The following is an 11,586-nucleotide window of genomic DNA, read 5'->3' as shown; positions in this document are numbered from 1 at the left end:
TTGGAAGCAACTGTAAACAGACACCTTGCGAGCTCGGTTCCCCCGAAGGGAAATGGCAGGCAGTTCTTTTCCGTGGGGCAGCACGACGACCGCCTGCTGGAGCTAGTGAGCCCGGTTTCCCGGCTGGGAAGACGCCGAGACCACTTTCCGTACAGCAGCATGGTGGCCGCCAGCGGGGGCGGCCATAGCAGCATGCCCGGGGGAAGAGGCCGCCGTAAAGGAGGCGCCGTTTCCTCTTCTTACTTCTCCCGCCTCCCACCGGCTGTCGTAAAAGGGTGAATGGAGAGCGAGTTGTGGGGGGTAGAAAGGGAGGACAAGGGGCGCGGAGTCAGAGTGGCGCAGCAAGTGGCTGCAGGTGGCGACGGTGGCGGGGGGTGAGGAGTGAGGTAGTTCAGGGGTCGCGGAGGAGGAGGCTGAGAGGGTCAAAAGACAAACTAAAGCGGCAGTCTGGCCTACTGGTCCGGGGGCCGCGGAGCCCCCGCCTGGGGAGATGGACCTCAACCGGATCATCCAGGCGCTGAAGGGCACCATCGACCCGAAGCTGCGGATTGCGGCCGAGAATGAACTCAACCAGGTGAGGGGCGGGCCCCCGGCCGCCTCGCCGGGCTCTCCCTCTTCGGCGCCCCTGATCTCCACCCCGACCCGGGCCCCCGACCCGGGCCCCCGGCCCCCGGCCCCCAACGCGGCTCTCGGCCGGTTCCGCCCCCGCCCCCGCCCCCGGGGCCGGTGGAGCCGTACCCCCTGGATCTTTCTCAACGGCTCACGCACCTGTTGGCCACCTTTGCATCTTTCCCTGTCGTTTTCCTTCCCGGTGCCGTTTGTTCAGCTCGCCTGGTCCGCAGAAAGCAGCTTTAGCAAGCTTTGCTAGTGTTTTCGAGATGTAATTTCTTTTCCTTAAGTACGCCGAGTTGGTGGGAAAATTCACTTAAAATTCAAACCTGAGTTCTTTTTTCTGCAGACCCAGACCTTTTTAGGTGTTGTTGTGGGAAACCCTGTCCGTTCGCCTGCTTCTGTGGGGTTGGCAGGGCCGCTTAGACACCGAGTGGCAGAGTTTGCTGGAGCGCTGGGGAAATGCTGGCGAAGAGTGCCTTGGGAAGAATAGGCAGTTTTTATGGTGGTGGTACTTTGCGAAAGCCACGCCGAATAGTAAGAGTTTGTAGAGGTTTTTTTAAAAAACGGTAAAATGTGTGAGACTTTCTTTTATTCCCTTTCCTTTATTCTTACTAACTAGCTTTGACCTTGTTCCAGCGATATCACCGACATTGCTAAATTGAATGATCCCAAACTCTAGGTTGTATTTTCCTCCTCACCTGTAAGAGTGAATCATAAACTTATCACTGCAAAGTACGAATTAAGGTCTACCTCCAGGATAGAGTGACAGGTTTGAGGTTGCAGTAATCCTTAAAATGTAAAGGAATATACCTGAATTAGTGGTTCTCAAAGCGCTGCCCAGAATGAGCAACGCCAACATCATTTGGGAACTTGTTGGAAATGCAAATTTTGGGGCTTCACTCTAGACTTAAGGAATTAGAACCTCTGGGGATGGGGCCCAGCTGTGTTTTAATTAACTAGCTGGGTGATTCTGTGCTTCCTAAAGTGTGGGAATGACTGTCCTAAGTAAGTGTGTCATAGGTTTTCCCGGGATGGAATTGACTTTGAAGTGCAGATATCTCTTGTGAATCTTGGAAAGGGATTGTTTTAATGGGAAATCTGGGTGGAGTTAAATGTGAATCCAGGATGAGAGAGTGAAAATAACTGACTCTGGAGAGAAGGTTGAGTTCAACTGATGCCCAAGGGAGTGTATTGGTGCTTCAAAGAGAAAAGGACTCTCTCTCAGAATAGGGGAAAGTTAAGGTCAGTACCTGTCCCAGGCTTTGCAGAGTAAAAGTACTACGTGTTGCTTAGTTGGAAGAGTAGTAATCCAGGCGTTGGCTAGGAGCAACAAAGCAAGAGCTGAACTTGCATTCTGCTAGTGTGAACAGGGGAGTTGGCCTGTTTATGACCCCCTTCTCTTCACAATGTGGCCAGATGTTATTTTGATAGTGTGGACAGGGATCGTATCTTTTCTCTCTTGTTGTACTGCTCTGCCTCTGTTAGCCTATGCTTGTGTTGTTTCTGAGTCATCAGTACGTAAGTGCAGCTGACTTTATAGAAGTGGAAAGGGAAGGTGGAAAACCTGCAGAACTGCAAGAGATATTTAGGATCCCATACCCTTTTCTTCGTGGTGTGTTCATGCTTAGTCGCTCAGGCCTGTCCGACTCTTTGCCACCCTATGAACTGTAACCCACCAGGCTCCTCTGTCCATGGGATTCTCCAGGCAAGAATACTGGAGTGGATTGCTATGCCCTCCTCCAGGGCATCTTCCCAGGGATCAAAACAGTGTCTCTTAGGTCTCCTGCATTGGCAGGTCAGTTCTTCACCACTAGTGCCGCCTGGGAAGCCCCTTTGTTCGTGATATTTCAATCCAAATCCATACCTACCTAACTCTGCCCTGCCCCATATCCACCCAACTCACTACAGACCACAGCTACCTCTGCAACTTCTGAAAGTAGCTTATTGCTGTGTCACTCATTTAGCATTTATATTTAGTATAATATAATGTTTTGGATTGTAATATGCTGTAAGTATTCTTTTGAATTGTAAGTAGAAGACCAAAATATAATGTCACATAACCTTTTAATAAATAAGGCTTTAATGTCGGGTTTTGTATGCTTTATCCTTTACCACCTCTGTAACATCCTTCTTTGTTGGATAAACCGGTGGGTAACCTACCACAGGTGATTAGGGTCCAGCTCATTTATTTTAGTGACTGAACAACAAGAGTAAACTTTTGAATTATCTTATAATTGTTCTTCTTTTCATCCTCTATAAACCACAGAATCTTAAATTTTTGTATATGAAGTAAATTCTTTATCTATAATTGAAGCCACTAAGTTGTGTCTAACTCTTTGTGACCCCAAGGACTGCAGCACGCCAGGCTTCCCTGTGCTTCACTGTCTCCCAGAGTCGCTCAAATTCATGTCCATTCAGTCGGTGAGGCCATCTGACCATCTCATTCTCTGTCACCCTGTTCTTTTACCTTCAGTCTTTTCCAGTGGGTCGGCTCTTCCCATCAGGTGGCTAAAGTATTGGAGCTTCAGCTTCAGCTTCGGTCCTTTCAATGAGTATGAAAAGAATCAATATTTTTTTTTTTTTTCTTTTTTTCATACATTGATATGAATCAGCCATGGATTTACATGTATTCCCAAGAGAATCAATATTTTAAAGATGCCAATTGTCTCCATTTTTTTTGGTTGAACATTTATCTCAATGAATGTTATCAAAAATAATAGGAAAGGTGATAAATTTAAAAAAAAGGAGTGGTGTGCATAAACTAGTGGTGCACTGAAAGGGATGCCACCATAGATCCAGGCTCTAGGGAGGAGGTAAGCAGAACAGACTCTTTGTGACATTGTCTGGCTTAGCCTCACTGAGAATTTATGAGTCTTTTCTGGGAATGTCAGCAGGCAAGGCCAAGTGTAAGCTCCGGGAATGTGGCAGGCCTGTAATGTGGTCCAGGTACTAGACATCTGGAGGGAATATGATCAGAAGGAATAGGCTGCTTGCTCTCTCTTTTTTTTTGCATCTATAGTCACGATGGCCAAGCTCAGGAGTAGGTCAGAGTAAAACATGTCTGTGGGGAGACATGGCCCAGGCAATAGGCACCTCATCAGCGCAGGCTCACTGGGGCACTGCTAAGTTTAAAAGATGCTCTGGCAGTGGAGGGCAGCTGGTGACAAGAGCTCTCAACCCTGTCTCTTGAGATACCTACATTGTTGCAATCTGGACTGGCTTATGCTCAGCCATTGTTCATTTTCTCTGTTGGATCTCCCATTTTCTGTAGCCCATGTTTTCTTTTCATCAAAAGTACTAACAAAATTGAAGTACAGATAAGCTGGAAGGAAACACTTGTATAAGTCACTCACCTGGAAAACCGCATTGACAGAGGAGCCTGGCGGGCTACCGTCTATGGGGTTGCAGAGTCAGACATGACTTAGTGACTGAGCACAATGTATGAGTCAAATAAAAATTTGAAATTTTAAATTCATAAAATAGCTCCTAGAATTGATTAAGAATAAAACAAATATTCCCATTACAGAAGATGAGGGGAATAAAGAATTTGTGGAAGAACACAAATAGCCAACCAATAGGAAAAAAATTCAAGCTAGAATAAGTGTAATTTAAAATATGAATAAGGATGAAAAGTTTTGAAGGAATGATAATGCTAGTCTTTATATTAGATAGATGGGCACACATATAATCTACTATCGGAAGCATAAGTTGCCACACCCTTTCTGGAGAACATTTTGACAATATGTATCTAAAAAAACATAAAAATGTTCTTACTCTTTTATTCATCGATTTATTCTAAGTAAATTTTTTTGTATTTTAGTAATCTTCATTTTGCTTTGGAGAGTTTCTTTTCCTTTAAAAGTTTTTCTTTTGTTTGGACAGGAATGTATTCAGGAACAGGTGCTGACAGTTATTCACTTGTATTGCCCTATTTTTAATATAATATTTCTTTGTAATTTCAGTCTTACAAGATTATCAATTTTGCCCCCAGTTTACTTCGGATTATAGTGTCTGAGCATGTGGAATTCCCAGTGCGCCAGGCAGGTGAGTTGTTTTTTTTTTAAGTGCTTTATAAGATTATTTATGGGTAAAACTAGAACTAGAGTTTTATTTCGTTTCTAAATATCTGCTTTCTTTGAAAACATAGGAAACATACATGAGGTATTTCTCATGGCTTAAAAACTGACTCTTTTTCCCTGGAAATTTAGAGGTCCATATGGAGCTCTAAAATCTCCCATACCTTTTTCTGTCCTCTTCTCCTATCTAGCTATTAATACGTTTCCTTTTTCTCTATTACTTTGGCATTTTTCCTCTTAGCTTATTCAGTTTTAATAGCTTTATCTCCCTAATTTTTAATGATTCCTGGTGGCTTTGCCTTTAGACCCATAGATTAACACCATGAATTTATGTATATGAATTTGGCTCCATTCCATGTGTCAGATCATGGAGGGGGAAGGTTTGCACAGGTGTTCCTAACTGCATGATGGGAAGCAGAACTTTTATTATAAACATGAACCTTGCTTTTGGGTCTGTGGATCTTAGAGTAGTTCCTTGATGTTTTTTTAATTATTCTTCTTCCTTTTTTAAATGAACTGGTCATTAGAAACCAGAAGGTTAAAAATGGAGCATGAAAGAGTCCTGGAAAGAAAATAATTTCAAGTGAAGGGGATAAAATGACAGTAGCTAATTTATAAGTATATGATTGAAGAGACTTTTTAAAAATTACGTGACGTACACTCATAAATAAATTTGGCAATATAGAAAAATACTCAGAAAAAAGTAAAAAAATTACCCTGCATTCATTACTCAGAAATGGCCATCATTAACATTAGGTGACCATTACTCTGTGCATGTGTTCAGATAGAAGAGGCTAGATGAACAATTTTATAGAAATGGAATTATACTCTACATGCTGATAAAAGCATTTAGTTTTACTTGAACATAACAGAATAAATTAGGGAATCATTAAATTTTGGAAATATATGTATGATTTCCTAAACGATCCCTTTGTGGTTAAATTATCTTATGAAAAAATAAATTTCTTATGAAAAAACTATGGAAAAACATTCATGGTGGAATTATTTTTACTTTAATAAGGTTTGTGAGACTTCAGTGTAAGTTTTTTGAAATCACAATTTTCAGTTTAATGTTTGTTTTATAAAATAGGGCTGTTTTGAAACCACATTTTGCTAAATGGAACTTACTTTAATAACCTAAGTTGTTTATAGGGCCATTGTGAATTTGCTATAAAGCTTTGCAATGGAAATAGTATTTTTAAGGATCTTAAAGCAGTTTATTAAATTAATAAGTCTTATTTATATAACATACAAATAAACAGAATTTATATTATTAGATTGCTCTTGAACCTACCCCGAGAGATAGCTACTATCAACTTTGGTGCTTGGTTCTCTAATTCTTTTTCTTTTTCTGTAGATATGCTGGTTTTAAAAAGTAATAAAAATCTGTTTGTACTACACATGCTATTTTGTAATTTCCTTTTTTTTTCATTTAACCATATACCCTTGGGAGATCATTCCATGTCAGTGCACATAACATATACTTCATTCTTTGTAACAATTATTTAGTATTTTTTTTTTTTAAAGAGAAAGTATATTTTTGAGATTTCCATACTCCCATTCCTCTATATATTCTTTTTTTTTTTAAATTTATTTTTGTTTGGAGGATAATTGCTTTACAATGTTGTGTTGGTTTCTGCTGTACAATAACATGAGCCAGCTGTAAGTATACATATATTCTCTTGAGCCTCCCTCCCACCCCTTCCCCATTCCACCCTTCTGCGGTGTCATGGAGCACTGGGCTGAGCTTCCTGTGTGACAGCACTTCCCACTAGCTCTCTGCCTTATACATGGTAATGTATATATTTCAGTGCTGCTCCCTCAGTTTGTCCCATTCTCTCCTGCTGTATTTCTTTGAATTAGAACTACCGTAGTGTATTTAAGCAATCTGATACTGGTGGGCATGTCCCTTATTGCCCCCTTTTCTTGTTTTTGTTAGAGGTAACGTTAAAATGAACATCCTTGAACACATATCTCTGGATACTAGTGGGGATATTTTCATAGGATGAAACAAATGGAAATGCTAGGTTAATGATGTTAACAATATTAACATTTACAATTTTGAATCTTATCACCAAGTTGCATTTGCTTACTTGTTCTATCAACGGTGCATTAGAATGCAGAGTTTTCCATATCCTCACCAGTTCTATACAACTTTGAATCTTAATAACTTAGGTAATTAAGTTTTGATATAAAATGTAATTAGCATTTAAAAGCAACTTTTATTTATAATTTACGTAGATTTTAAATCTGTTAGCCACAGGACAGAGTTTCTCTTGGTTGTTGATCATGTCCTAATTTATTAGGACAACTTTTTACTTTACAGCATCCATTTTATTATACAGTCTGTGTATATACTGTGTAGAAGTCTACAGTATAACTATCCTAAATTTAAGTGCCATTTATAAATTTTCTTTTCTGTTTAACCTATTATTAGAATACAAAGATACCCCAAGAATCATGGTGACCCTCGGACAATTTATCATTTTAGCATGACCTTTAAAACAGAATGTTGTGATCTTTGATTTTAAAAAATCAGCCTGTTTATATAAAGTGTAAAAGTTATGCTATAATATTAAGTGGAAAGACATGGTTCTGTGAAATATTCAGTTCTTGATTTTTTTTGCTTGTGGGCAGTTAATATTCTTGCTATTATCAAGAAAGCTTGTTAGTGAGTGTCCTTTATTACTTTACTGGTAAGAAATAGGAAATAAATGTAATATTTTGATATTGGCAAGCTAAACAAGATAAATTTGGATGTTTGCTCCACTGTTTTCCTTTTGATTGGTAGGCTTAGTAGCATTATCAAGGTGTTGACCTCATCGTTTCAGAATACACAACCTAGAAATTAACAGGAAGTTGCCTCTGATTAGTCCAGAAGCACTTCAAGATGCTCTTTTGTTAAAACTCATGTATCTTATTTGTAGGAAACTCTATGGCTCTTACTCAGAATCTATTTAATCTTGTTTTAGATATAATTTACACACTTCATTACCTTGTTTCTTGGCCTTTAACAGATTAAAGTAATAACAAGAGAGAAGAGGAGAAGGGCTACCACATTACTATGAAAAATAGAAAAACTTAGAAACATCAACTCAAAAAGCATAGCATTCCGCTTCACTAAGTTTGCTTGCATCCTTTCCACTTTGATGTTATAGAACCCATTTGATCTGTGTTTTGATGGCTCTGGGTCCAGAAGATAGAGCGTATGTGATGATTCATTGTGTTTCAAAAGGGGAGAAATGCGTGTATATTTTAAAGTTAATTTCAAACTTAAGATGCTTGAAGTTATAAGTAGATTTTGCAGAAAAACAAATTTTAATACTTAATTTTTTTATGAATGAATTAAGATATTTGTATTTACTTAGCTCTGGCATATGGTTAGATAGACATTTGAATTAAATGATTAAGGGGATATTTTTAGATTATTGGTAGAGTTTCAGTTATTTTTGGTATTTTCCCTTCATTATCTTTAGTAATCCGTGATTATAAGCATGATTAATATTCTATTTTCAAATTATTACATTAAATTCAGTTTTATTTTAACTAACTGCATGTTTCTTGCAACCTATACAGTTTGTCAGTGTCTTTTATATAGGCCATCTCTTATGGTGTTCCAGAATAAAAATATTTTTAGTTATAAAGTTAATAGCATTTAATGAATAAATTATGAATAGGTCCATGATTTTACCATGTCTGTATATTTGCTGTCTGAAAGTTGCTTTTTATTTTCAAGACTAGTTCTGTAGGTATTAAAATGGCATTGTGATTTTTCTTTTTGCAAAGGTTAATCTCATGAAATCAGTCTGAACTGCTGACAGGTTGGGCCATATTCTTAGATCATTTATTCATTTTTTCCAACAGTTTGTGTATTTTTATTGCCAATGACGGTTACATAATAAAATAAGTATACTGGGGTAAATGATGGTACTTAGTCCAGAGCCTGTGTGGTCTGACTTAAAAAGAGACAAAAACCCAAACTCTCACACATAGACACATTTTCTTTCTCTGTCTCCCGCCTCCCTCCCTTTCCTTTTCCCTCCCTTCCCCGCCCCCCCCCGCCCCTTTCTCCCTTTCCCTCTCTCTTTCACTGTCTCAAATAATTTTTGTTTTTATCCTAAAAAATGAAAGTCTTAGGTGAAATTGTCTTTTTCAGACCTTTGTTGAATCAAAACTAATGAAAGAGGAGCTTATAGGATATCAGGTTCATAATTTCATTGGATTTCTATTGTATTACAGCCAATGTAGAACATGTTTTGGTTTGGTCTTTGTGGTATAATGCTTTTAGGAGCCAGTTTAGCTTATGTTAAAATTGAGATGAAGGGAGGAGTGGGGAAGAAGGGAGAGGAGAAACTTGAGGGAAGACAGTTACAAGCTTTGCAGGTCATCTGTCTTTATTTTTATATTTTATGTATGGGTAAGAATATGACATCATAAAAACATATGTATTCCCAGTGCTCAGCTGGGTTGGTGAGAAAGCTTTGCATTCCCTGTCAGAACTCTGTAGCAGTATATTAGCTTCTTTCAGAAGTCTTTTGTTAAATGTTGAAGATGATTAAAAAAAAATAGAAACCAAATCATTCATGATTGTACTTTGATAGAAATAAGCAGATAAGAGATTTCCTGAGATTTTCCAAAAATATTTGAAAGCTAATGTTCTTTTCTCTATTGTTATATTTGAAAGTGGCAAATATTTCTGAAGGGTTAGATAATAATTACCAATACTATAAAAAGCATACAAATTTCAAAATGGTAGTGTGGGATAATAATAGCCAGTGAAAGACAGACAGAAAAAGCAATCTATGTGAAGGACTGTAGAGTTTCACCTGTTGTCAGTTCAGTATTGGGCATTATGAACAGTATGACTCTCATGATCTGAAAATTTTTTGGTAGAGTTGCATTTAGACCATTTTGTATTTATTTAGTATATAGGTACATACTTGAGTTCCTAGGTCATTTTTCTGTCATGTAAACTCTGGAGCTTTATTTAATGAGGTTTTTTCTGCTCAGATTTACTTTACCAGCTAAAGAGAAACTTTAAATTCTTATTCATTTTCCCTTCTCCACTTGGCTATTTATAAGATTTTCCGTTTTTGCTGGGTGTCATATTTAGCATTGAAGGGTTTAGCCTTTCATGCTCTGCAAGGCTAAATGAAAGCCATCTTTTCAATACTGCTACATTAGCTTTTTTTTTTTTTCCTCTTTAACTTAGCTGCCATTTACTTGAAGAACATGGTGACACAGTACTGGCCGGACCGAGAACCTCCACCAGGAGAAGCAATATTTCCATTCAACATTCATGAAAATGATCGCCAGCAAATACGTGATAATATTGTGGAAGGAATAATTCGGTCTCCAGATTTAGTGAGGTACATTATACTATATCTGTGTGCTTTGTGGGAAGCACAGACTATGTGGATGGGGGAGATTAGATTTAATCATCAGCCTCAAGTTTGTTTTTTAAAAGAGATACAAAGTAATGAAGGTGGTCATTCAAAGAATTCAGTTTTAATTATTTGTTTTTGCATTTGTAATTCTTTGCTTATATATATATATATTTTTTTTTTTTTTTTTTTTGGCTGCACCATGTGGCATGTGGGATCTTGGTTCCCTAACCAGGGATCAAACCCATGTCCCCTGCAGTGGGAAAGGAGGAATCTTAACCACTGAACCACTAGAAAGTCCCTGCCTCAAAATATTTTGGAAAGGATTTAGTTGCTATAAGTAGCCGTAAGAAAAGTTAAGGCAAACATGTAACTAAAATTGTTGTGTAGATCCCTGTATGTAAATAACCTATGTTCTCATTTAGAGCACTTGACTTTTCACTATTTGCTTTTCTTTTCCCTGATACAGGGAAATTGACTTCTGGGGGTTTTAACTTAGCACTTTTGTAATACTATACCTATCTTTTTATTCATTTTTGTGAGCTGAGCATCTGTTCCTTTGAAGAAGATAGGATGGAGAAAGTATAAACTAGAAGTATCTCTGGTTTTTTAAATTTAGATTAGCTGTGTAGAGTCCAGTAGATTTTCTGCGGTAATGGAAATCTTCTGTATCCTTACTGTCTGATCCTTAGTCATGTGGCATAGAAGCCAGTGGAGTACTTGAAATATGGCTAGTGTAACTGAGGAACTGAATTTCTAATTCAATTGCATAACTGGTGGCTGCCCTTATTGGATAGCACAACTATAGAGTCAAAAAAATTATGCAGTCTTAAAATAGGAAAAACAAATTCTTTTCAACATGAGAGAGTGATTAGGTTTCTTTAGAAAAGGCAGGAGGGAAATAGATGAATCTGAGGTAGGGAAATGAAGCTAACTTCAAGAGATTAGATATAACTTTATCCCTGAGTGTGACAAACTTTGAACTCCTCTTTGTGCAGTTGTTTCATTAAAAGGAGAAAGGAGGTGTACTGATGAAAGAAAATAGTCTTTATTCTTTTTGGTTGCCCACATGCCTGTCTGGCACTGGCTTCCCTGTGGTACCATCATGTGTCCATTTCTTGGCAAAATCTTTACATTTTTAAATCTCTCTGAATCTTGCAAGCAATGCTTCTACACAGTAATATATGAAAGGATGGCTGTTCATAGACATCCTTTGCTTGGCTTGGAATGAGAAAGGATTAAGAGGGTCAACCTGAAGATGAAATTAAAAAAAATGAAAAGTTTCAGTTTTATTGAATACAGATATGATCTATTGGTTGTTTAGGAACAGCTGCTGGTGGCATAGGATGTTATCTTTATCTTTATTATGAGACAGTTCTTTGTGGCTTTGCTTCTTTTATGTCCTGAAGGCTTAACTGTAACCACTCTTACATAAATATTCTCAAAGTTTATTTGAAGTACTGCAAAGGATCTTTTGCAGATAGATTTGGAGACACAAGGAAAAGGCATTATTT

The 11,586-nt window shown here is 38.1% G+C and overlaps 1 protein-coding gene across 1 annotated transcript in view; it reads left to right on the top strand.

The window, feature by feature from the left end:
• Nucleotides 1–265: 265 nt before the first annotated feature.
• Nucleotides 266–11,586, top strand: part of IPO8 (importin 8) — a 73,042-nt gene continuing 61,721 nt past the window's right edge. The window contains exons 1-3 of the mRNA XM_043440079.1: nt 266–574; nt 4,575–4,656; nt 9,901–10,057. Of these exons, the coding sequence (XP_043296014.1) occupies nt 491–574; nt 4,575–4,656; nt 9,901–10,057 (323 nt within the window). The 5' untranslated portion in view covers nt 266–490. The remainder of the gene's footprint in view (nt 575–4,574; nt 4,657–9,900; nt 10,058–11,586) is intronic.

The sequence above is a fragment of the Cervus canadensis genome, chromosome 21 (assembly GCF_019320065.1).
Source record: "Cervus canadensis isolate Bull #8, Minnesota chromosome 21, ASM1932006v1, whole genome shotgun sequence".
Lineage (NCBI taxonomy): Eukaryota > Metazoa > Chordata > Mammalia > Artiodactyla > Cervidae > Cervus > Cervus canadensis.
This window is presented reverse-complemented; position numbering and strand designations above follow the sequence as displayed.